This window comes from Ammospiza caudacuta, chromosome 23 (genome assembly GCF_027887145.1).
Source record: "Ammospiza caudacuta isolate bAmmCau1 chromosome 23, bAmmCau1.pri, whole genome shotgun sequence".
NCBI lineage: Eukaryota > Metazoa > Chordata > Aves > Passeriformes > Passerellidae > Ammospiza > Ammospiza caudacuta.
Window position 1 is genome coordinate 8840890 of NC_080615.1, and position 26688 is coordinate 8867577.

General features: G+C 50.8%; 1 protein-coding gene across 1 annotated transcript in view; it reads left to right on the forward strand.

Moving 5' to 3' along the window:
• CADM1 (cell adhesion molecule 1) overlaps positions 1 to 15970 on the forward strand; it is a 135896-nt gene extending 119926 nt beyond the window's left edge. Inside the window, exons 10-12 of the mRNA XM_058818998.1 lie at positions 5048 to 5101; positions 13512 to 13643; positions 13836 to 15970. Of these exons, the coding sequence (XP_058674981.1) occupies positions 5048 to 5101; positions 13512 to 13643; positions 13836 to 13954 (305 nt within the window). The 3' untranslated portion in view covers positions 13955 to 15970. The remainder of the gene's footprint in view (positions 1 to 5047; positions 5102 to 13511; positions 13644 to 13835) is intronic.
• Positions 15971 to 26688: the final 10718 nt, after the last annotated feature.

The window sequence follows — 26688 nt, forward strand, 5'->3', positions numbered from 1 at the left end:
CAACATGGGTTCTAAGGCTGGAAAGTCTGTCTGCTCTTGTCATTTCTGCTGTGAGCTCCCCAGCTGATCATCCTGGTGCCAGGCACACACGAGCCCCATGGAAATGGCATTTAGGTCCAAGCAACGCCAATTGGTTCTCCAGCCATTGACTGAGAGAATCACTTCACACATGAAAAAGAAATTAAATTTTTTCCTTCTTTAGGGTTTTTGTTTGGTGGGGGTTTTTTGGTTTTTTTTTTTTTTTTTTTTGTTATATTTTTGAGCATTTTCCTTGGATTTTGAGTTAGTTTTTAAGGCAGAGTATCCAGCGGGTCTGCTGGCACAGGGCAGCACTGGGATTCTGGGATGCTCCACAGAGGAGCGCTCGCCTCCAAGGCCGGCAGGGAAGTTTGCGTTATTACACTGCAGAAGGAGATGGGGAAAACAAATAGCAACACTTTCCTCTCAGCATAGCAGTCTAGCAAAGTAACCCTTCTCGTCTGCTCGAGGCAGTCTAGCTAACAGCTTGACAGCTTCCTGAGCTCCCTCCATTCCCCGGCGAGCCTACGTACGCTGCAGGCTGGAAGTTGAGCATCCCATTTTTTTTGGCACGAGCTTACTTTTCAGCTGAAGAACCAAAACCTCTGACAATTTTTAATTACAGCTAATCCATGTTGGACTTCGTTGTTCTGGTTTCTTTTGACTCTGATAAATTGGCTGATTTTTTACTGACAGAAATCCCTAGCACAGAGCACCCATTCTCCTGCCTGCTCCCCTCGAGGGGATGCTTGGGCGAGGTCAGAGGCAGGACTGAGTGAAGCAATCATTACATAGCAATGTGCCTTATCAAATGGAGGAGCTTACACTTTTATCCCAAATAACTTACCTACCTGGATGCATTTTCCCACCCGGCATAAAGATCAGAAATCTTGGGGCACACTTGTGTTTTGTCTGTGTGTCAATCCCCCTGTGTGTGTTAGATGTCAAGAGCCATCGTTGCTGATTTTGTAGCTACATGTCTGTGGCTAGATGTTGATCCCTAAATTTGAAAAAGATCAGGTAGCCCCAGTGATGGCACAACTCCCAGCATCCTCTCTGGGTGTTGTTTCTGCATCAGGAAAGGCTCAGTGTAGGCACGTGTTAGACTCTGCAGTGAGGACAAGCTGGGCAGATGCTCACTGGCAAACCCTTGCGCCATTTTCAAAGCAATTCCTGATGTCTTATTTTGCTTTGTTCTGAGGAAGCCATAAAAAGCCTGTTCTTAACTCGGGGGCTTCCCCCCTCCATGGGGAGGATCAGTGCCAGGGAGGTGGCCAGCTGAAATGACAACCTATCCCAGTCAAACGAGCTGCCACAAACTTTCCTGCCTTAAAACCAGCCAGTTTGTTCTGAATTCCCCCGTGCTTGCCCTTGTGGGGTGCTTTTCCCATGAAGACTCTGGATTTCTTTCCAAGCTTGTGTTGCTGGAGTGTGTATGGAGTATACCAGGTGTTTCTGTATGTTGGCCATTTGTTCTTTCTGATGTCCGATGGGAGTGAGCATGTCTGTGAATGACTAGAAATGCATGGGCATGAATACAGCCAAATGGATTTTCTCCAAAAACGATTTAAAATGAATTGGGGGAAGAAAAAAAGAAAATCAACCAACCAACCAAAAAAAAACCAACAAAAAAAACAAAACCAAAAACCAACCTAAAAAAGAGCTTGCTAGCAAAGAAAATGGAATGTAAGGAGCCAACATAATGCTTCAATCGGGGAAAGAGGGTTTTGAGCCATTGAAAGTTTTGGAGTGTATCCTAGAGGACTGGGGGGAAGGAGTCCTGTGTGTGTGTGCATGTCCCAGCAGTAGCCAAGGCCCTGCCATTCCCGTTTCCTCACGGAATGGAGTTGACGGCAGCGATGCATGAGTGACCTAACGCACGAACGTTGTTAACCCTTTTGTTGAAAAATGAGAGCTTAACTGTGAATTTTCTGATGCACTTTCTCCTTTCTCTGCACTGTTCATTGCCAGAGCTCCAATAACAGCATGGTCATGGCCGGCAGGAAGGCTTGTGCTTCCGCTGCACCTCACGAGCTGGGGTTTCCCAGCCTCAGCCCTCCTCCCTCCCGTGTGCCCCGTGGGGTCAGGGTGCCCGTGGGGCTGGAATCACAGCTCCCACTGCTTGAGCTGGAGTACAGGCAGAACTCGGTGGAGCCGGGAGTGTGACAGCCCGGAGTGTCTGCACCACTCACTCTGGGCAGAAAGCACTTTTTCTGCCATGCCCTTTCAGTTTTCCTCCCTGCCCCTCTACCCACAAAAATCAACAGGCCAGTTTTTAATGCCCTGGCCCGTGTTAGCCCTCAGTGACCAGGGAGCTCAGCCCTCACAAAGTTCTGGCCTTTGGGGAGCCCCTCAGGTGAGATGCCCAGCTCATGTTTGCCCCCTGTACAAGCAGGACATCTCCAAGCAGCCATGACCTTAAACACACTGACCTTGTGTCCATTTTTTTCCAAATTCTGCCCTTACCCTGTTGTAAGCAGAGAGCTCTAAATGCTCAGAGTGATTCCCCAGGATGTGGGTGCTGCCCACACAGGGCTTTGTGCTTGAGGCCCTGTCCATCCATCTGTCTGCCCAGCAATGGGGGGCTCAGGGCTGCTCCCCCTTCCCCTGGCAAGGCAAGAACCAGGCAATGGTTCAGCAGAGGCAGAATTTCTGCTCATTCCTGTGGAAAGATAGGGTTTTGAGCCATTTGGAAAAGCCTCCTCTGAAGCTGGCAAAGCAGGAAGCCTGGAGTGAAGGTTAAAATAAGGAAAACACCCTGGTCACAAATGAAGAGTGATAAGAAAATACCTGGCCCATAATGCAGCAGGTAAATTATTTTACAGGCTGGAAATCCTTCCCTGAAGGCCTGTGTGGGTTTTTAATTGTGGCCCTAGCATGCTTGGTACAAGAATAGGTAGCACTATTGTGTTACACTCATGTTCCTTTTTCTGATAGCCCTCAGTCCCTGAAAATGCTTGGCTGAAGCCAAAGCCAGGCTGCACCAGAGCACCGGCCACGTGTACATCCTGCCAGGTGCCACAGCAAAGGGCTTTCTGCACTGCCATCACCAAGCAGCTCTGCCAGTCCCACTGCCTCCTTCTCTCTTGGAAATGCCCTACTTAAAAGTGCAGCTAATAGTGAATGCGCTCCTCAGTCTGTTTTACAGCTCCCATCCTTGGGGCGGTGAATAAAACATCACAGCGCTGCCTGCACGCTGCGGCTCCGCGCAGCGCCGCATGAAACGGAATCCCTAATTGCTTATTTAGGGCCTGAGATGGGAGAGAAATTGGCTTTTCCTAAAGAACTGGGTGTAGCGTGGGAGCCCACAGGAACCTAAACGTACCCGGGTGCCCGGTGCTTGTGTGAGCACCTTGTGTGATGCACTCACCGAGCCGGCTCTGCCTGCCGGGGATTTATCATTCCCAGGGAAATGGAGCAGAGTGAAAAGTTCCCTTTCATTTCTGTGACAGCGGCAGTGGCAGGCTTTGAGTTCATCCCCTCAGAAGTGAAAAGAAGGGGCTTTAGTAGCCAGTATGAAAGTTTAATGAGAAAAATCAAGAAGTAATTTACCACCTATTTAAATGCCTCACAACAGGCTTTAACACCGGCCGGTGGCATTTGTGAGTGTCCCAGGTGCAGGGAGAAGCGAAATTGTGGAATTGTTGCAAATTTTATTCTGAAAAGGACTTTTTTTTTCCTTCATAAAAAATGCAGCGTTGCCCTTTTTCATCAGTGAGAAAATGTAGTTCCTTGAAAAGGAACTCTCTACAGAATCAATTTTGGAGAGAGAAAAGTTGAAGGGCTCCTCTGCCAAGTGCAGCTTTGCATGGTCAATGGTTCTGTGAGTCAACTGTCGTATTTATAGATCATTTATAGGAAAAAACCTCCTGAAAATCTGAAAAGGACTCCCTGAAACCCAAGAGTGGCACGCAAGCCTATTTCCTGCTATTAATCTAAATGGCTTCCCACTTCAGGAGGTAATACCAACGTAGCTTCCTGATGATTTGATGCATTTAAAAACTAATCACTGAAAATAAGTTTCATTTTTAAAGGGCAGTGTATATATAAAAATACACATATTGCTGCTTTGCGGTGGGGCCAAGTCTGCACATTGACCATACTGCACTCACAGCTTGGCTGTTTAACAGAGAGTCAGCTCTGGTAGCAGTCTGAGCTGATGATCCCAGGTTCCCCAGGGATCTCTTCATGGGAATTTTTTTCCTTTGCTCATGCATTTGCTTTTAGTGGCCAGCAGCAAGAGTGAGTCCTGCAAGTCGCAGCCCACAGGGTAACATTTCCCCACCCCACATTTCAGTAAGTCTGGCTGGCTCCTGCCTCCGGTTTGCCCTGGCACTGGTGCTGAGATGTCCACCCCTGGAGATGCTCTGCCTGCAGAGCCCAGCACTTCCTCAGACCCCCAGACCAAGCAGCACTAAGGCCCTCACAGACAGTGCTGCCTGTGGTGGCCATGGCCACGTGCCTCCCTGGTTGCTTTAGAGCTTTGAGGACAGATGCTTTTTCCATAAATCCGTCACATTTGGGCCAATGAAAAAAAGCCGGTTTGTCCCATATTTTGGCAGAGGACACAGCCCACAGCCTGCAAACAGGCCATGACATGCACTGCGCAGTATTCATATTCTGTCATTGGTAAATGTCCTGACTTGTCACCATGACCAAAACTAATTGGATTGGTTGCAAAATTGGAGGCAAGTTTTCCATTGCTCTCTGTATGCAGGACTGAAATCGGCCTGGACTAAATTGGGAAAATGTCCCCAAAGGGCAGAGTGTGGGGCTCTGCATGCTGTTATGATGGTCTCAATACCACGTTCCGTGTGCCAACAGTGTAGAGCGAGGAGCATTTCTGTCTGTAACGAAGGCCACGATTGCACTGGTGTCACACGATGGCTCTGCCCGCACCGGCAGACGGTGGCAAGTGACTGACGCATTCTCTTTTTCCCCCTCAAGAAATTCATCCTCAGTTCTTAAGTGTGTTGTTTTTTGTCGCTTGAGAAACGCAGAGAAAAACGAGTCTGTTTTTACTTGTAAGGCTTTACTCAGTTGCCCAATTCGGCCGAGGAGCTGGACTATGGGGATCTCTCAGGTAAGGGCTAGTCTGTAGGTAACCCGCTGCTCTCCTTCGCTAGACACTGGTTCCACTCTGGTTTCTGCATCTTGGCCATGTTGCATTGTGCAGTCGCTATGGCGCAGCCATTCCCCCCACGCTCCTGCAGCTTGGAAGCGCGCTCCTTTCTGTTGGGGTTCTCCTCTTTTTTTTATTTAATTTTTTTATTTTGGCACCCATTTCTGTGTGGCATCCTCGGGGCAGGAGGTGCAGGGCACCAAGGCCAACCCTTGTGGTTCCCTCCTGGCTGGGATTTTTTGAACATTGAATGGGAGACCGGTTGAGTTGAGTCTTTGTTTGTAAAACACTTGACTCTGCCGTGTTGTGTGAAACCCCCCTTTAAACAGGTGGCCAGCACTAACCCTTGGCTGCTCGGGGATTCCTCATCATTCCAGCATCAGATTGGCAGTAAAAAGGAGGTGGTTGTTTCATCAGTGAGGCCAAGCCAAGTAAATGGTTCAAGCCTCTTTTTATCCACACTGGTCTGAAAGGGGCATCAATGCATCCTCATGGCTGCTCCTTGCCAATTAGTGCTGATTGGAATTAAAGCATAACAGCATCTTCAGTGGATGCAGTTGGGTGCATTCAGAGCAGAGACTCTACCAGTGGTACAAACCTAAATCTTTGTTTTTCATGTTTTCTTATAGAAATGCACCTATTTTTTTTTTTTGCCCCCCCTTGCAGAGCATCCCTGCAGACTCCTGGTACCTGCTGGGCTCTGTGGCTGCTCCAGCACAGGGTGCACAGTCCTGGCCATAGGGCAGGAGCAGCCACTTGTCCCCCTGGGAGGAGCCCAGCCCAGGGGCTTGGAGCCCAGTGCTGTTCCTCTCAGGGGTTCAGCATGGAGCAAAAAAATACTCAAAAAAACCCTGAGTCCTCATCTTACTCCATCAAATGGTTCCCTTCACCCAAGCAAATCAGGATTGTCTCATCCCATAAGCCACTACAGGTGTGCTGTGGCCAAGAGGTCAGAAATTATGGATTCATTCTGGATGTTTACTAACACTGAGCAATGCTAACAATTATTATTGCAGGCCTGGGACAGATCCCATAGGTAAGATGCACCAGGGCTGTGGTGAACATCCCTGAGTGGACGGGGAAAATTGTTTTGTCTTAAGTTCTTTTACTTTTAAAGTTCTGTTTTTTAAGGAAAAATACACTTTTTGGTGAATGAAGAGAAGAACCTGAAACAATTCCTCAAGGGAATTTCCCAGAATGGGTGCTCGCTCCCCAGCCTGTGCTGCTCAGAGGGGCTCACACCTTTCCCGGAGCACACAGCTCAGTGTAGTCCTTTTTCTGAGTCTGGAATGGAAACCAAAAATTGCCCCCCCCCCTCTACAGAACGCAGCTCAGGCAGAGCCACTGCCCACAGTGAGCACCTATCATGTGCTGCCAAGCAGCCTTTCTGGAGCATCTGGTTTGGCTGCTGGTTTTTTCCCTAAGAATTTCAAAATTTTGCTTGCTGCTCTTTGGGTTACTCCTGCTGCCCGAAGGGTGATGATCATTCCTGGTCAGCATCATACTGGGTCAGGTATGGGGGAGGCACTAGAGAGAGCCCCAGGCCCTTCTCTGCTGCAGACAGAGTGGTCTCTGCCCCATGGCTTCAGAGACTGAAATCAGGTCACGTTTTTGGCCCGGGGTCAGCACATGGGGGCTCTCAGATGGGTGGTCCAGGTGAGTGCTGGAGTTGAGCTCTCCATTGGGAACGCTGCCCTCTGCTCCAGCTGGATTAACCACCCTGGGGGATGCAGGGCACAGACCCATCCCCACAGGGACCCTGGGTATCACCCTGAGGGATGCAGGTGGTCCCACCCCCATGGGTGACCCTGGGCACCACCCTGAGGGATGCAGGTGGTCCCACCCCCACAGGGACCCTGGGCACCACCCTGAGGGATGCAGGTGGTGTCACCCCCACGGGTGACCCTGGGCACCACCCTGAGGGATGCAGGTGGTGTCACCCCCACGGGTGACCCTGGGCACCACCCTGAGGGATGCAGGTGGTCCCACCCCCACGGGGACCCTGGCGTGGCGGGCGGGGGCTGCTGCCGTGTTTGCTCAGTGTGCTGTTCCTTCCAGGTACATCTGTCCCACCCACAGCTTCAGCCGAGGCTCTGCCGACTGAGCAATTAAGTAATGCATCCCTTGCCTTCCGCCCTTCAGGTAGCCTGAGTCCAGAGCCATCCTCTCTCCTGGGCTGAGCTCTGTGTGTCCGTGCCTCTCTCTCGCAGTCCTCCTCTTGTTCCTCACGTCCTGAGCCCTTAGGGTACGGAGAGGGCTGGCCTGGCACCTCTCAGTTCCTCACTCCAGCCTGGCACAGACCGGCAGGCAGGGTTCCTGCAGCACTGGGCACTGAGGGGGCAAACCTGAGCCTGTGTGTGTGTGTGTGTTGTGCACACCTGTGCGTGCAGGTGCACACACACAGACACTGCCGTGGGCTCTGGGCACGGCGCTCCAGGGACCCCTGCCCACACTCCCCAGGCTCTCCTGGCTCTGCTCCAGAGCACCAGCACCTCCTGTGAACCGGGGAATGGTTCCCTGACCAAAAACCATCAGCCTGCCTTTGCAGAGGGGATGCTGGTGGAGCGATGGCATCGGCTGCACACGGGGCTCCCTTCTCCAGAGAGGAGTCTGTGGAAACAGCCGTGCAGCTCTGAGCTCTGCCACGGTGAGCACATTTATTCAAACAAAGCGCGTTATTTTTTATGAAGCGATCTTGAAATGGGTCGCTGAAGGGGAGCTTATTGATTGAAGAAGGATGAACTCCTCAAATTTCTCTGGTTTAAATTAGACCAAATTCAATTACGATACGACAGGCAGGTTAACGCTGCTCTTTAACAGCCCCTCAATAAATTCGAGGAGGGGTAGCCTGCTCCATGCCACGCTGTGGGAATGAATAACATTATTGCTCATCCTGTCATGGGCAGGCAGTGATTTCTGTCCTCCCATGTCGTGGCTAAGTGCTTTATAGTGCTCACAGAGTAACTGCAGCCTGCTCTTCCACCAGCACCCCCTGCCAAGTCCAACCTCTAGTGCTGCTCCATCATTTCAAAAACTTCATTCCACAAAAGAATTGACCCCAGATTCATTTGGGAGGTGTCAGTGCAGTCCTGATGTTTTCTACCTCCAGGGAAAAGGAATAATTGGCTCACCAGGTTTTCAGGAGTGCTCAAATGACTTAAGGCCATTAAACACCCAAATTGTGACCTGTGGGATCTTCAGGCATACTGATGGGATAATCATTTAACAAACGAAACTGCAATCAGATTTACAAGAGGTCACTTGTTTAGGAATTCTTCAAAGCTGTTGGCATAGGTTTCCTTTCCCCTGCTGCGATGCAGATGTTACCTGCACATCTGGGAAGCTCAGGAGCTTCAGTGGGGTTGGTATATATGAGCTTGCTCCTGCCCACAAGTTCAGCCCACACTGCCCAATGTCAGCAGCTTGACCTTAATTTTCACCCAGAAATAGAAGGTAAATTTTTGTGCAAGTGCAACAGTAAATCCTGATGTGCCAAAAATAATGTCTTAACTCCACTTTCATAAAAATCTCCCTGTGTTCTCTGCTTTTACAGCAGAAATGGACATAGAGGAAGGTCAGGGCTGTACAGAGATACCCCAAATGTTGCAGTTGGGCTAAGGTGAAGCTGGAGGGAGGTGAGGAGGAAGGACAGGAGTCAGCAGCCCCACACAGCCGGGGTTCCACATCCCAGCAGGACAGGCTGCGTGTCCCAGTGCTGCCTTTGCTCCACACTCTGGCTCCGAGCTGAGGAGAGCCGTAAGCGGCTGGGGAGCGTGCAGAGCAGGGCAGGAGCTGCTGGCAGCAGTGTCGGTGTCAGCAGCGGTGCCAGCCGCTCCGGAGAGGTGGGGCCAGCTCCTCCGGCTGCAGGAGGCCCCTGGGAGGAGGGAGCTGCTGCCTCCAGGTGCTCGAGGATGCTGGTGTGTGCTCCTGGCACCAAGGTGAGCCCAGAGCCGCTGCCTGAGCCTCGCGGGACGCGCTGCTGAGAGCGAGGGGAGCGCTGAAGGTAAACCTGCAGTGGTTTGACCCAAATCGGTCTCAGGCTGTTAGTGTGGGTAGAAAGGAGATTTAAAATACAGGCAGCCCGGGCCAACCCAGTCTTGCCTTTACTCTTGGGATGCTGCTGCTGACGGAAAGAGTGGAATATTCATAGATACATCTATATTTAAAGCCTCATTAAAGTGGAATTGAGTGGAACCTATTCATTGAGAAGTTGGGAGCAGAGAAGTCTTCCCTGTGCTAAACCTCAGTGTAAGCACTGATCCAGACTGTCAGAGTGCTGCTCTTACCATCACCAACATTTTTCTTGAGAGCCCACAGAAAGCTGATTTTAGCACTTACATTGGCAGAAATGTTAGAAACCTGGAGATCATTAGAACATTCACTTTCTAAGAGTTCCCCCAAAGCCCCCATAGCTGAGAGCCTGCAGGTGTGAATCACAGATGATGATTATCGATACTTAGATGGGCAATCTCCAGCTCAGCATCTGCTCCGTACTGCTCCTAACCTCTGGAATTAGTTCCTTCGTTCTGTGATGAGTAGGAAGCAGTCCCAAACCCCTTTCTCTCCTGTCTGTGTGCTGTTTGCTGAGCCGCACTTTTTGTTTAAAGGAAAACTTCAAGGTTGCCATTCCAACGGTGTAATCACTATTTTGTTGATTACATGAGCAGTTGGTAAAAATAATCAGCAAAAATAAATTTAAAGCTGCCCAAGTCTCTTGCTGGCCCCCCTAGAAGAGGCTCTGGAGCACTGCTGCTGCTGTACAGTGATCTGCACCATGGGCACACAGGCCCAGTACTGCATCCCCTGAAACCCTGGTGTCCCCCGTTGTGGGGTGCAGCAGTGCCAATCCCCTGGGGAAGCAGCACAGCACTTGGAAAGACAAATTGATTTTTTTTTTCCTGCATGAGTTCAGCTCTGGCAAGTGGATTGTACCATTACCTCTGCAGTTTTCCTTTAAGGTGCTTTGGTGCCAGGCAAAGCATCGACCCAAAAACGGTTCAGCCAAGGTGCACCGTAGCTGCAGAGTAGCCCTGAGGGGGCATGTTGCTGCCAACATGCTGTGATGTCTGTTCATTCCCTGCGCTTCCCTCCTTCTTTCTGCCCCACCCACAAAAATTCACAAGCAAACCCAAAACAAAAGCCTAATAGGCAAATTCCTGATGATTCACTGGAGAGGCCAGGATTCAGCTTGCTCCAATATATATTAACATCCTAATGGGAAAGCTCTGCATGTATACATTTACTGCGCCCTGACAAGAGGGAATTAAATGTCAGAAGGATTTGTAGCATCTGTAATTGAATTGGTGCTGAGAAAAGCAAATCTTGAGGAAGAATAACATATTAGGATTAGCAAATAATGTGGCATTTTGTCAGTTCCTGCCATCTCAACTGTTCCCTCTTCAGCAATAAAGTTGTGATTTCTGGTTTAATCAGAGATAGGAGGCAGGAATAGCTTGGGTGAATTGGAGACAGCATTTAAAGCAGATTCCGGTTGTTAAGGTCAAGTCTCTCGTTGGCTTTGGGGAATTATTCCTTGTTCCATAGACCTGACACTTTGTTAATTACCGAAGAAATAGCGAGGGACAGGAGGATGTGGAGGGGCTGTTACTGTGCTGGTGGCACGCAGACAGGTTTGCTGGGAGCATTGTGGGAATCGCTGGCTGTGGGTTTGGGCTTTGCTGTGCCTGCAGGCAGAGCTCTTGGTGCTGGGTCATGCTCCAGAGCATGCAGGGTTTGATGAGGGGCTGGAGGCAAGGAGAGGAGATGCTGCAGCGGGAATGTTTTAGGCTGTGTGTGAGCTTGAAGAGGTATTTAGCCACGTGTATAACAGCGTGAACTTGGGGCTGGCACCTCGCAGGGGTCTTCCTTGAGAGGAACAATTGAGAAAAATGGCCCTGCACGTCTCAGCAGAGGAACTGACACTTAACAAACTCTGCTGAGCAAACCTGGCAAGGCTGTAGGCCAAAGTCCCTTCTCAGGGGAGCCCTCGCTCCCTGCTCTTGGCACGATGTCAGGCAAAGGAAGACAGGAGGGATGTGTCAGGCACGGGGCTCTGGCACAGCCCCATCCCTGCGGCACCGGGTCGGTGGGACAGCGCGGAGGCTGCCGCTGCCAGCACGAGCACACGGCTTCGTCTTTCCAGAACCTTAATTTATGGTGATGAAGAAAAAATGCCTCTTGATGCAAAATCCTGCTGGAAGCACATTACAGAGCCGTAACTCAGCATGTTTATGCCCCTCAGCTGTTCCAGATGTCAACAAGGCACTCATCGCCCAGGCTGGGATGCTGCTGGCTGCTCCGAATGCACCCGAGCGGAACTGGGCGAAAGTTTCTGAAAAAATAAGAAAAAAATGTAGTGAAGCATGCCTGAAGCAGCTGCTCCAGCAGATGAGCCAGTTCAGTTGCTTTGCAGAGAGCCGGTTCATGGATCAGCCAAGCTGGAGTGGCAGAGGGAAGGCTCTGTCGGAGTGGGGGCTCCCAGGATGCCCAGTGTGACTGGTGTTCCCCACCCTGGGCAAGCAGCAGATCCTGTCCCTGGGCACGGCATCAGCTCAGCACCCCATGGGTGTCCATGGGCACCTTTCCCTCAGCATGCAGGGATGTTCAGCTGCTCGCCACACAGCAGATGCTGGGAAGTGATCACAGCATGATCTGCTCCCACTGGAGATGAGACAGAAGGTCCTCCTTTGCTGTGCTTTTGGTTTGCAGGAGAATAATCTTTTTTGGCTGCTGTTTTTACCTTATCAGCCAAGCTGCTGGAAGGGTCTCCACAGTGTGTCTCACCACGCCCCAGCTCATCCCAGCATCTCTCTGCCCACACTGGGGCTTCTGCTCTCAGAGGTTACTCGAAAGTGGTTTTTATTCTTAAATTGTTTTAATTAAAAGACGCTTTATGGTGCTCTTGGTCCCTAGTTATTTACTTGGGTCCCTCAGTCCTTAATCTTGGAGCAGAATTGGAAATATCGATAGAAAGCGTAAATCCCAGCTGCTGCTCGAAAGCTTTGTATCAGGTCTCAGCTCAAAAGAGCCCCATTACCTTTAGCTGTCACGGATCTGTACGCTTGATCGATAAACTTCAAATATTATTAGAGGTGGAGGCTTCAGAGATTTGCTCTGTTCTTTGGAGGGAGACGGAGATAAATCTTTCTTAAAAATTGACTTGCATTTGCTCTCTCAGTCGTCCTGGCAAAACGCATTTCTCCGAGGTGTCCAGGCAGGCGCAGGCAGGGCAGATTTATGGGCCATGTGCTTCTTGTAGTGAAAGATTTAAATGGTAAATCCTTCACATATGACTTCACAAATCATGTAAAGTTAAAAGATTTTTACCATTTCTGTTGCTGCTGTGCTTAAATTGTAAGGTATGGCCAGTAAATCATTTTAATAGAGGTGTCGCGCTTGACTCACTAAAAAAAAGAGACAATGGTTTAGCTTCTATTCCAAAATGTTAATGTATTAATCAGCGGGAGAATAATTGTTTTTTACTGCATTATAAATCTCAGTTGCCATTAGGATTGCAGCGAGGGTTGATGTAGCTGCGTTCTTAAATTAAAATTGTTTACACTGCTATACATTCATTTTACATGGCCATAGCTCATCCGGGGTTCATTCCGGAGCTGTTCCTCCGCCACATCAGTCATCCCTCTCCCAGGTGACGGCGTCCCGAGGGAGAGGCGCTTCTGAAAGGAAACTAATTGTGTGGTGAGGAGTTAAATAAACGCAGTAAAGCAGTCGGAGGCTCTGTACAGTTACTGCTTACTGTTGGCCCTGGACTGGGTGTTAGCTTTTGGGTCAGGAGTGCGGTGTCCTTATCGGTTGCATTGGACAGTAAAGATGGAGGTTCATGGTGGAACCCAGTTCAGTCACGGCAGAGGATGTTTGTAAACACATTTTCCATGCTGGGTGGGTGGGGTTTTGGGCAAGGAGTGTTTTGGGAAGTTGAAATGTTTTCAACAGGGCACTCGTTAATGACATTTCTCAGAGCTGACGATTAATATTCCCGTATGGTACTGCTCTTCTCCATGCCCCATCCGCCAAGAAGGCTGAGGAGCACTATAGGGAAATTTCCCAAAATAGATCCCCACCAACAACTCCATGTGCCCTTCCTCCCCTCTCCCAGCTGTCTCCCACGTGCGTAGTCATAGTGCTGCTGCTTTTAGCGGAAAACACCTCGCGAGTCGAGCCGCCAGATCAGTTCGGCTCCGGACAAAGCTCCTCTGCCCGAACTCATCTGTCTAGTTAGCTCCGTGCTTCACCCCTGCTCCTCTGGAGAGCCCGAGGGCAGCTCTCCCCATCCTGAGAGCAGCTGCAGCCAGAGCCTGCCGAGAGCATTGCAGTGAGTCCCCAATTCTTATTCCTCTTCTGATCTCAACAGATTCCCGCGCAGGTGAGGACGGCGCCATACGCAGCGTGGACCATGCCGTGGTTGGTGGCGTCGTGGCCGTCGTCGTCTTTGCAATGCTTTGCCTGCTCATCATTTTAGGGCGATATTTTGCCAGACATAAAGGTAAGACAGAGAGCAAGGCTGGAGGATGAAAGGCCAGGCTCGTGTGGCCCCTCAGTCGTGGTGTTGTCATGTCTGACGGGACACACGCCCCACTTTCTCTCCCAGCAGCACTTTCTGTTTCCTTTGTCAGTCGCTCCCTCAGCACCACACCGAGGCCCCCAAGGAGTCACGCAGCTTCCACTTCCCTTGCAGGTACATACTTCACTCACGAAGCCAAAGGAGCAGATGATGCGGCCGACGCAGACACAGCCATCATCAACGCAGAGGGGGGACAAAACAACTCCGAGGAAAAGAAAGAGTACTTCATCTAGAGCAGCCTTGGTTCCCATGAGGTGTCCAACTGTGGACGGTTACTACTGGCCCTATTTAAATGCTACAAAGACAAAGTGATCTTGGAAGTTGCAACCAGCTTGTGTCTTTTTTTTTTTAAGGAAAAAAAAAGCAAATGGGTGGAGAGCGGTGAGGCCGGGAAGGTCTGGGATTTGCTGTGTAAAAATATTCCTCGTAAAGTACACTCTGCTGTTTGACACCTCAGTTCGTTTGGGTTTTCTTTTTTTGGCCAAGTCCAGCTTGGATTTAGTTTAGTGAAGTCATTTGCAGAAGATTCTGTGCCTTGTTTAATTTCTGTTTGTTCGGGTCGGGGGGAGGCTGGGAAGAAGAGGGGCTTCTGTGCGTTAGTTCCCTTCGGGTTTCTGTGGCTCTTCGTTTCCCCTTTCCTGTTTCTGGAGTTGCCAGCTGGGACCCCGTGGAGTAGGTGCGTTTCTCTGAAGGTGTTTCCCCTTTTTTCTCTTCACCAGTTTCCGTTCAGAACTCGAGCTCATCGGAGGAGAACCAGCACATTTTAGATGCGTAGTTTGCAGTTCAATGTGCCCATGTCCCGTTCCCCTGTTGCCGTCAGGGCTCGGATAACACCCCCAAGCCCCCTTTTGTGGCTGTTTCAGGTGCTTTCGATGGTGCAGCTGGGAGATGGGCTGGAGCTCGGCAGAGGCGCCGCTCGGCCGTGGGGATGTGGGAGCAGGGTCCCTGCTGGGCAGGCAGAGCCCTCCCGGCTGCGGGGGCTTCTCCTCATCCTCTCCCGCTTGGCGGCCGTGGAGGCAGCAGGTAAAGCCCCTCTGACGTGTGAGCCCAGACCCGGAGAGCGGCTGGATGAACAAAACTGCCTTTTTTTTCTGCCTGCTGAGTAAAACGCGGGAATTCGTGTTGAAACGAGCGTGCTAATGACCACTAAAGCCATAGGTGCACAGGAGACTCTGGCTCAATTGGGATTGTAAGCGACAGGTAGCAAACTGCAGCGGGAAGACGGTATAAAGTTATATATGCTGACTTTTTTTTGGTGAGTAATCATGGATTTTGAGTGATACTTTTTTATTGTGTTTATGTGGCAAATGTATCTGATTTATTTAAGGAAAGCATTAATCTTAGTGTCAGGTTTGGGGATTTTTTTATGGGTTTTGGGGCGGGGGGGGGGGCCATTTCCGTGCGTTTGTTTTTTAATTGCTGATTTTGGGCAGAACCATTACAATGTGGGATTCCTTTGGGAACGGGGCGGCCTGGGGCACCAAGCAGGCCCGTTTTCCCCGGCAGTATTCCGTCTTTCCCCTCTCTCACGGGCGGAACCTCGCGAAGCAAACACCCCTTTTTTCCGAGCAGCTTTTGCCGAGCGCAGCTCTTGTCTGAGCCCTCAGCACCATTGCCAAACCCCATCGCGGTGAGAAGCAGCCAGGCTGGAGCCGGGGGCTCCGCGGCACGGGACGGGCATCCTGGCCTTGAGCAGCCCATATTTGTTTGGAAGTGTACCGTAGTGCAGTGTTACCGATGTAACTTTGACTTACAATGTTGACATGTCTCAGGTTCATGTGTTTGATTGGTGTTTTCCGTCTCAGGTAGATTGCAAAATTTCGGCCCCACGCATTGGAAAAATAAAAAAAAAAAAAAACCATGCATAAAAACAGGAGAAAAAACAGGAAATTATTAATTTTAGTTGTATATCGGTTTATGTATTTTTTCTTCAGTATACAGTGCACTGTTGAAATGTATTGTTGAGTATTACTTTGTACAGCTTTAGATCATTAGGACTTTGAAGCGTGAAGAAAGAGCAACCTTGTTTAAAGGAGGATCACAAATGAAGAACGCAGAACTGATGATAAACAACCTTGTTCTTTATTTACCCGGCCTTTTTATTTTTTCCCCTTAGGCCAGTTCTGTTTTAAGGTGTCCATGGAAGATGTTACAGTGTAAGAAAATACATATCCATCTGTTCCCATTCACATTTTGTATTGGTTCATGTATCCCATTTTTACAAAGGAAAAGAAGTACTATAAAATATCTGTCTTCTTAATAAAAAAAAAGTTAATGTTACAAAACTAGACCTTGTTTTGCACTCTTTATCCCAGCTGTTACAGAGTCCACTATCTGAGCTCCACCAGCAACATGGGCAGGCGGAGCTGGGGCTGAGCAGGTCACGCTCAGCACCAGGACAAAAGGAGTTAAACCTGATGTATTGAACCTGCATATAATGCAGAGCAGATTTCATAAGTTTCTTGTTTATAATTGCTAAATTATTTTCTTTGAGGAGCAGTGCCTTGGAGGAAGTTGATCTGACACTGATATTCCAACTTTCCCAAGCTGCAGTAGGTCAGCACACAAGTTCTTAATGGCAGACAGATATTTAAATCCTGCCTTGTAAGGTAAGGTAAGGTAAGGTAAATAAGGTAAGGTAATCCTCCTTGAAATATGTGACCTCCTTCAGCCCATTGTTGTCTCCCATTCAGTCCTGGCACTGCCAGCTTTCCTGGCGTCTGTGTGTGGAACACCTGGCATTTCCAGGTTGTGGCTCCGGGGTCTGTTTGCCCCCGGACACGTGGATCCAGCTGCCGGTGCTGCCGGGAGGATCCGTCCGGCTCCGCTCAGCCTCGGGCAGCAGCACCAACATTCCTCCTCTCCTCCTCCTGCCTCCCCTCCACCACAGCCCCCCAGATCAGGCTGCGAGGCAGCTGCGGCACTGAAATTAGAATCATTAATCTTTTATGTTTTGCACAAAGGATGAGGAGGAAGACAATTGCTTTTTGAGGAGATCACACCGAGAACAACCGTGCAGAATGAGCACGCTTGGCCCCCAGAGGGGCTGCGTGGACCCGGGGGTGTGTGCCCACACCAGGGCCACTGTCCAGCTCCTGAGCACTCGAGGCATCTCGTGGTTATGTCACAAATAAGGTTTTTCTGAGCGAAATTGTGACACAGGGAAAAACCATAGGGCAGAGCCAAAAATGCTGCTCGTTCTTTTCTTACCTGAAATGAGCAGAGCAGCTTTGATGGTTTCCATGGCTATTGCAATTATTTCAGTGCAGAAGAGGTTTGTGGCTGATGCCAGCTCACGATGGTTTTCTCCTCAAGCCAGCACTAATTGTGTCTCACACTTGTGGTGTGTGTAATTTATCCTCTCAGGGGTCCACATCTTTCAGGGTTTTAAGGTTATTTAGTGGTGCTTTTCTTCCCATTGAACCTAAACACTCTGCTTCTTTGCTTTTCTGGCCCTATACAGACATTACAAATAGGTGGCAGAAAACTGTACCTGTAGCATGCAGGATCAGGGACCTGGTGAAACCCTTTGCATTAACTTCTCAGACACTGAGATACAAAGAACTTGGATGGGGAAAGCTGGAGAGAGTAACATTTGAGCAGCAAGATTTAGTGACCCCTATATCTTGTGTCCAGCTGCAGAAACACGCTCCCCATCCATGACCCCACAGCTGCTGAGCCTAGTCCATTACACAGAGCTGAGAACACTGCCAGGGTTTTATGAAAATGAAGAAAATCATCATTACTTCAAATAAAAATGTAATCTTTGCCCTGAATTTCACATTTTCACAAGTTACAGAAGTTATTTGGTCCTAATTGCAAAATTATTTTATTAGGTCAGTTACACAGTTCTTCATTTTCTTCACTTTTTAACCAAATACAGGGAGGAATTGTTTTAACTGGGTATCTGAGTCTGACCTGTGTAATTACAGCCTGTTCTGCCAGGCTGAAATTACTGAAAACCTTATGCCACATAAAGTAATTAGCCATAAATGACACTTAAACTCCCATCAGGTGAGGCGTACCTGGATCCTGGGCTGGGTGATTGAAATACACAGGAGCAGGGACGAGGCGTGAGCTGGCAGCATCGATCCGTGCTGGGCAGTCAGTTCTCATCAGAGGGTCCTGACAAGGGGCTAATAGCTTTTTCTGACGATCCAATCCCATTTTCGAGGCAGCGGCTGGTGCTGTGCCACCTGGGATAACACCTGCTCCAGGTGGCATCGATCGGGCAGGGGCACGTGTGACACCACCAGCTTTACCTTGTTGTGTCATTTCAGTGAAGGGAAAACCTGAATTCCATCTAAACCCAACACCTGGCTTAAAAATTTACATCTGAATTAGTGTAACCAGGAAAATAATTTCAGTCCACTGACCACTAAGGGTTTAAACTGGGCTTGTCCTGTTTCCAGAGTGAGCTGTGATCCCTGCAGCACTTTGACGTCTCTCCTGGAAACCTGTGCACAGGTGAGCAGGGCAGGGCATTCTGCAGAGCTCTGCACACCCTGCAGCTGGCCTGCAAGCTGAGCAGCTCTTTGGTCTGTTTCGCTTAAATAAACAGGCTTTGTGTAAACAAACAGGTTTCAGGAAGAAAAATAAGCTTTAGCCAAACTAACAAACACTATGTGAATAAATAAACTTTAGTTGAATAAGCAAACTTGAGTGCAGTAAAGAGCTTGAGTTAAATAAGCAAACTCTGTTGAGGTCCAGCTGTGCCAGCAGGATGAGAGCTCAGCAATGCTGCCCGGCACATTGTTGCTCTCTCCACCTGAGAGCTGCTGTGCCTGGGGACACCCTCAGTGCTCTCGGGGCGTCTCCCTGTCCCAGGCCAGGTCAGTTCCTTACGGACTGATGGGTGCCTCACACCTCGGTGCCTGCACAGCTCTCCATCTGTTTTCCCTGTCAGCCCGGGCTGAGCTGCACCAGTATCAGCTCTAACCCTATGTGTGCCTCTGCCTATCTGCCCACAGCCTGCTCTCCTGCAGCAGTTCTTATCCTGTTCTGCAGGATAGCAGCAGCCCTGTAAGTTGCAGACCTGGAGAGATGTGGGCAGCATAGGAATAATGCCTGTAGATGGAACAGGGATGCAGAATGTAGATAGGAGAGGGTAGGGAGGGATGCCACTCGACACTCCCTCGGCTCTGCAATTCAAGGTGAGCAGGGCTTGGGCACTGGACAGCCTGAGTGGGGTTTGGAGGACACCCTGCACCCCAGAAGGTGGGAAAATTGAGCCCTTCGGAAGAGTGAAGGGATTCAGCAGCCCTGGGATGTCTCGATTCTGGCTTAAGACACAGCTGTGAGCCAGACCCACATCTGCCTCCTGACACTCCCTGTGGTGGCTGGCAGAGTTGCTCTAAGCTGTTCTTTGCCCTGTCCCCAGAGAAACCCTGGAAATCCTATTTTCCTGCTTTGTGTCCCAGCAGTACCAGCGCTGACCCAAGTCCTCAGGTGCTGACTCTCAGCATCCTTTGGGGTGGGTGGGATGCCCTCCTCTTCCTCACTAAGCTGCCCCAAAGTGGGAATCTCTTGCTGCAGTGGCGCCTGTGCAGTGGGAGGTGCTTGGTGCCGTGTCACACCTGGGCTGCTGAGCCCTAATCCAGGTTAAGCACCTGCCGGAGCAGCCCCATTCCTATGGTATTCCTGCGGGAGCAGCCCCATTCCTGCGGGAGCAGCCCCATTCCTCCCGGGGTTCCTGCAGGATTCCTGCAGCAGGCAGGTGAGCGGGGCTGGCAGCACCTCACCTGCTGGAGCACACCCGGAGCAGAGCAGGGAGATGTGAGGGCTGCCAGGAGTAAAGGGAATATTTGATCAGACGCCCTCCTGTATGCTCTGTTCTGGCTCTCAGCCTCCCTCGGGGACGGCACCTCGCTGCTTCCCAGCACCTCAGCTGCGACAGGCTGGCAGCAGCTCCTCACAATGGGGCCTGCCCGGGAATCTCAATGAGATGGAGAAGGGAATCTTCAGCCTGTGACTCTCCATGTTCTTTTCTGCACCCTGCACCTTTGTTCCCTTCTCTGTTCCAGCTCCTCTCCACTGTTTCCGTGCCCACGGTCAGCTTTCTGTTCTCTGTACCTGGTCCCTGTGTCTGTTCCAGGATAGGAGATGCTGCCCCATGCCCCGCACTGCTTGCTCAGACCTTACCCTTCCTCAGATATGCCCCTTGTCCATGCTGTGCTCTGGGCATTCAGGTTTCTTCCACATAACCTGCTCCAAGCCAGGGGCACACGGTGCCCAGAGCATCCTGCAGTGGTGACTGGGACCTGCTGTGGCTCCTTCCCACACCCAGCAGCCTGCAGCCCTTCCCTGCAGCCCTGAGCATTCCTTCCCCACTGCTCCTGTCCACAGTCAGCCCCATTATCCCTGGTAATTTTCCCTTCTCCGGGTAATGCTGCTGAGCAGGGACAGGGAGCGTGGCAGTGTTTTTCTGTGACTAAGAAAAGGTGTGTGCGTGGCCTTGATTGCAAATGAAAAATTAAGGCCCCGTGTCTCGCATTCATTCCTACTTGATTACACACCAGTACATAAACAAATCTTCACCCAGTTGCCTGAGGGGTGTCAATGATCCACCTTTGCTTCGCCCGCCTCTCCTCCAGCAAATCTATAACGCATTTAATCTTTGCCACTCGCTCTCCTCAGTTTTTAAATGCCTAATTTGCTGCCAGGAACGGCTCCAGTTCTCCCTGTGCTGCTGCCTTCACTGCCTGGTGTTTGCCTGATTGCTGGCTGGAGCACCAGGGGCACCCAGGGCAGGCACAGGGGCAGCAGCCCTGCCCGAGCTGTCCCTGGGCTGTGCCAGGTTGGAGCTGCTTTAGAGCAAACCCCAAATCCCACAGGTCTGCAGGCTGAGGGTCGGGAAATCAAACCTGTGGTGGCCTGGCACGGCCCAGGTTTGGGTTTAGAGCAAACCCCAAATCCCACAGGTCTGCAGGCTGAGGGAGGGGAAATTAAACCTGTGGAGGCCTGGCAAGGCCCAGGTTTGGGAGCTGGGTCACGGGAGAGTTTAGCAGGCAGTTCTCAGTGAGGCAGAGGGAAATGAGGAGCAGGGAGCAGGGTTTGCTGAGGTTCTTGGAGCATTTGTGTGTTCAATCCTTGGAGCATCAGCTTCTCCTGCTGAGACTGGCAGGGTCACAAACAGATCATGCCAAATGTCCCCATCAGCTCTGGAGGAGCTGCCATCCCCTACCACCAGCTGCTGGACTGGTCACCGTGTCCAGCACTGGGTGCTGCTGGGGCGGGGGACAGGCCCTGCCAGCCCATGGACAGGGTGAGGCAGCTCTGCCTCTGCTCCTCTCCTCAGGGCTCTGTGTGAGAGCTGCACTCCTGAGGTGAGCCTGCTTGGAGCAAAGCCAGTTCAGATTATCAAACTCCCCATAAATCTTGCGGCACATCTTCTTGTGTCTGGGTGTGTGTATATGTGCTGCTTTCTTTTTATTTAATGCTCTATTGAGGTCTGAGGCTTTTCCTTCCACTGGCTTTTATCTAGTCATGACTCCTACAATATTTAATCTCTATCAGAAACTGTAAGCCCTGTATTTATTTTATGGGTCAGTTGTTCATCCTTTTCCCTTGATGTTCTCTCTGGCACGAGAGAGTGTGGAAGGTGGAAAAAGAGAGAAAAGGGGAGGGGGGGGGGAAGAAAGCCCTGCTTGTTTGTGCCCGTCAACGTTTGTCCAAATGACAGGCCGACAAATCAGAGCTCTGGAGGCTAATGGCAGGCAGGGAGCAAACGGGAGCATGGAAGGGATGCTGGAAATTTCCATCCCCGGCAGATCGCAGCCCTGTCTGGGCAGGCTCTGTGCTCCCCCCTGGCTGTCCCAGGAGGAGATTGGCTCTGCCAGGAGCTCCTGCAGCCTCGCTGGGGCCAGCCCATGGTCCTGCACAGCTGGGGCTGCAGGTGGCACCGAGGGCACCCACAACCCCCATGTGAGACATAGAGGTGACACACCTGCCAGTCTCATTGCCACTGTACTATCTGGAAAGTCTGCTCATAGCTGAGATGAATAAAAGATTAGAGTTACAGGGGAGAACAACACCAAAGGTTAACGCGATCCACTGAATTTCCTGTATTTGCTGCAGAGATATAAATGGGAGGAGGTAAGTGCTGCCTGGGCATCCCAAATCGGCTTTAAAGATCCACCTGCAGCCTCCAGCCCTCCCCGGGGTGCAGAGGAAGGAGCAGCACCCTCCCATGGAGCCCTGGCTGGTCCAGGGCACTCTGAATGAACAAAGGCACCAGAGGCTTGCCATGGGCACTCAGATAAAGGTTTACCATGGGGGATTTGGGTGAAACATGAATTGCCTCTGGGAACTGGGGTGCAAACGTGGTGCTTTGCCAGGGCTTTACCTGGGGAGAGCAGGGCCCCTGCCATGGCCACAGGTAGCTCCAGGGAGAGGAAAGGTGTCTCCCCTGCAACAGGTGGGATTGGGGTGCGCAGAGTGTGGGTGCTGCTCCTCAGGCAGAACAGACAACTCTTGGCCCTGGGCTCCTCATTTCCTTGTAGGAGATGCAGGGTGGCATAGCACGAGCTGGAAGAACACTCCAAGTGTTGTCTGGAGACAACTGGCCCAGATACGGCACAGAGACAACATTTAAAACCTCATTTAAGTGAACACAATGAGAGGGCTCTTGGGTAGAAGGAGAATTAATTAATCTCATTCCTACATAGATACTTTTAATTAAATGGAAGTGCGTGGTCTTTATTTAAAAAAAAAAAGAAACACATGGAGAAGAGCTGGTGCCTTTGTGCCAGCCTGCAAAAGGAGGATGGGGAGCAAGATTATTCCTTTTTTGAGTGTTTTCAAGAGGAGTGAGCATCAGATCAGGAGAGGTCTGTATTGTCAGAGTGTGCACTGAACATTTTCTTTCATCTGGGAGGGCGGCAGATGCATTTTCCTTGTCAGCTGCTCCAGAAGGTTCTTGCAAGCTCCTGCAGCCCTGTCCTTGCTTGGTGTCACAGTGATGGGAACAGCATGGAAGCCTGTCCAGAGCAGGGCAGGGTGCTCACAGCCAGGGTGGAAACCTGCCTTATCTGTTATCACGTTACCTCAGGCACCCATCAGAGTGCTCAAAGGACTGTGTTTTCTAACCTAAAGCTGGTCAGAGCACGCTGCAACTTTCCTGAGGATGAGGTGTGATTTCAGTAGAGAAATGAGCTTGTTCTGTGTGTGGAGATGCTGGAATGAATTTGCCCTACCAAAGAGGCACCTGCTGTGATGTGGGGCACAAACATTAGGGGACATTGACATGGAGCACAGTCTGGACCTCAGATCCAGAGATTTGAGTTATTCCTGTTGTTCATTGCTGCCTGTTCCCTTCTCCATGTCCTTGGTACCCAGTGAAGGGTTCCTGCAGGTGTGAGGGCATTGGCACTGAGGGAGCTTTCAGCAGCCAGGGCCAGTCCTGCCGTGGGATACACACACAGGTTTTCAGGCCCACTCCATGCCATTCCCTGCTCCTTGCCGTGGGTACAGCAGCGCCCTGAACTGAGCAATGGGGCTGCTGGGCCTGCCTGCAAGGCATTTTGCTGTTGCTCAGTTGAGTGCTGGGGTTTTGTTCCCAGTTTTAGGGACTCGCCGCCACAGACACTGAGCTTAAGGAATGTTCTTGGCTTTTCCCCAGCAAAAATAGTGTTGCTTTATTATCCTGTCATGTTTTGGTGAAAGGTGGGAACACAGGTCTCTGCGGTCGCCCCTGGAGTGACAGGATGCTAATGAATTGAGAAATGGCTGCGGACGGGCTGCCCACATCACATCTTCATTAGCATCCCTCTCCCAGAGAGTGCTGTGATTAACACTGTCACCACCGACGGGACAGGAATGGATAACCAGGGCCCCTCTGGCACAGCAGCTGTGTCCTGAGCTCAGCAGTGGAGCAGGGACCCCCGGAGAGCTCCAGCCGCGGTTTGGATCCTGCCACGGATCTCCACCAGGGTTTGTTCAGCAGCTGCTGATGCTCTGTCTGCAGCTGGAATGTCCTTCATGGCTTGGCTTGGAGGGTGGGGAAAGCAGAGACTGCTGCCCTGGGAAAAGCTCAGGAGCTGGGAGCTGCTCTGTTCACCCTGTGAGCTGCTCTGTTCATCCATAAAACATCTGCACTGCCCCAGATGTGAGTGGGGCCAGGGGTCCATAAAACATCTGCACTGCCCCAGATGTGAGCGGGGCCAGGAGGAGCTGCCTGGGCTGTAGGAAGGTTATTGCCAAGGCAGAGATCTGTGGGGCAGTTTGTGTCTGGGGCTGGCAGGGGGGAAATGCAGCTTCCCCAGCCAGCCTCATCCCTCTGGCTGCCCAGCAGCACCAGAGCTCAGAACTACCAGCAGCTGGTGAGAGAAGGCAACCCTGCCATCCTTCACACCTCCTGCCTGTCCCACAGCCACAATGCTCAGCACAGGCACCTGGAACAGGTCTCTCATTTCCACAAGGAGCTTTGTACAGGCTGGCTGAGTCAAACACTCTGAACTGCTTTGCAGACCAAGTCTGCATGTGGGACCCATTGAAGAGGCCAGGGCAGTGGAGTCACTTTTCTTGTGCCACCACCTGCTCCTTTGAAGTGCCCTGGGTAGGGAAGAAGGCTGAAGCTGTATAAAACTGAGGAACTCGTAGAGGTCAAAAGAATAAATTATAGTAATTTTTAGGGTTTTGTGGGTTGTTTATCTCCCCTGTTTTCAAGTCAATCTAATCAAATGCGGATTTGCCACAATCACAGCTCATGCTAACCTTCACCTGGAGGGTATTAATATGCATGACGCTTGTTAAGTGTTTGCTTAATTTTTATTTATGGAAACTAGACTCTGTGAAGTGTAGCTGAGCTGGCTGGAGAGCACGTGTGCAGGGCGTGCTGAGGTGGGAAGGCAGCAGGGAGCTGGGGGTCTGGAGGAGGGTGGTCCTGCAGCCCCTCGTGGGCAGCAGGTCAGGGCTGATCTCTCACTGGACTCAGGAGCTGGCAGGGGGAGCCCACTCATCGCCAGAAATGCTTGACCCCAGCCTGGCTGCCTGTTTAATGCTCTGAACCTTGTGTGCCATTTTTCTCATCTCTTGGAGATGTGCTCACAGGTCACTTCACAGCAATAGTGTTGTGTCCTGGAAGAGACACGGGGAAAAGGAGTCTCGGTGGTGGGGGATTTTCCTGCAAATAGCTCTTATTTTTAGCCTGGCTTTTGGGAAGTCAAAAGGGAAGGAAAGGACAGGGTGTATTTTTAGCGTGCATTCTTGCCAAAGCTGATCTGAGGTCTGCAGGCTGAAGGACACGGTTCTCCAGGGCCCAATTCCTCAGTGCCCTCCCGTGCTGGGGTGCAGTGAGCATCACATCAGTGCTGGTGGCAAACACAGCCCCTGTGGCCGTGTCGTGGGGAGTCCGTGGGGACAGCACAGGCTGGGGTGTGACCAGAGGCCGTGGCTGTGTTTGCAGGGCATGGAGAGACTCCTCCAAAGGACATAAAGGATGATCAGGCCTCAGTGCCATCACAGCGTTCCAGCCTTGGGCTCAAGAGAGGAGTTTGGGGCTCAGGGTGGCCACAGACCACGTGGGGATCTGGGAAGATGAATAATCAGTGAACTGAACGGGGACTGAGCCTTCAAGGAACCAGGTGATTGAAAATGGATGAAAGGTTCTGCTGCCCCCTCCTTTAAATCAGAGATCGTCCCAAAGCCTGCCCCTGTGCATGGCAGCCAGCCCTCGGCACGTGGAGGGATTGATCCAGGCTGTAATGGGCTCCCTCTCTGCCCTGCCTCTGCAGCGAGTCTATAAATAATCATTTACCATTGCCCTCTGATCCGCAGGCTTTATTGAAATCTGCAGCACTGGATGTTTTTACAGCGACCTGGGTGTGTTCCCGCAGTCAATCCCAATCTCAGCATTGATCACAGCATCAATATTTGCCGGGGCTGCTGTTGTGGTGCCTCAGAGCGGGCGGAGGGCGGTGGCCATGCCCGAGCATCCCATCCCGGCCCACGGTGCCCACAGCAGCGGCTGATGCCAGCCCCAGCTCCCCAAACGGGAGCCAGCCGTCTCCTGGAAACCCTTAACGCATCCCTAATGTGCGTATTTATGTGTCTGAATTAAAAAAGAACGGGGAAAAAAGCCTTAACCTTGGGGAGGGGGGAGCTCGGGGATGGCAGAAAGGTTGCAGTGATTAAAGAAAGCTCGGAGCATTTGAGCAATATTAAATCTGACGGGCATAATGACGACTGAGATCTGATAGAACAGAGAGAAGGCTGCAAAGAAAGGGCTGGTATTTTTCCCTGATGTAACATAATGGTCACATTTTTCTTTCACAATGGTTTTTCTGAGATAAAGAACAAATTATACTGATTTGATTGCTACTTAGAAATACTTAAAATTGAAAAAGACAGCAGGTGGGCATGGTTAGGAAGGAGGGTTATTTTAGCATAACAGATGCATGCATAAAGCATTGCAGAGCCAATTTTTTAATCATGAGACCCCCCCCAAAAAGGCCTTTGGAATGTTTCTATGCTGAGTGGGGAGGTGAGGAGGAGTGTGGGGGCACTGGGGGATGGAGGAGAACGTTCCTCTGCTGCTGCCCCATACACCCCAGCCCTTGCACCAGCTGGGGCATGTCCTATGGGAAATAAATCAGACGAGGGGCATTTTCTTATGGAGAAGGGGATGATTCCCAGGGCAGGGGGCTGCTGGTGCCTGGGAAGGCTGCACCAGGAGACGGCACAGCCCTGGGTGCCAGGCTGGAGGGACAAAGCCTCCTCAAGCACAGCTCTGGTCGGGTGTGCTCTTCAACAAACACACGTGGGCATTTTTAATTATTCCCACAATTAAAAATGACTTGTTTACTCAGATTTATGCAGCGCTAATAAATATGCCTTGGAAATTACTTAAGTAACTAGGGTTTGCTAATAAAAACACCATATATAAAGCAAGTGCGTTGCTTGGTTAATCAATTAATTCTCATTTAATTACTGGGAATTGCTACCGGTGACTGGCCACGGCTCCTGTTTG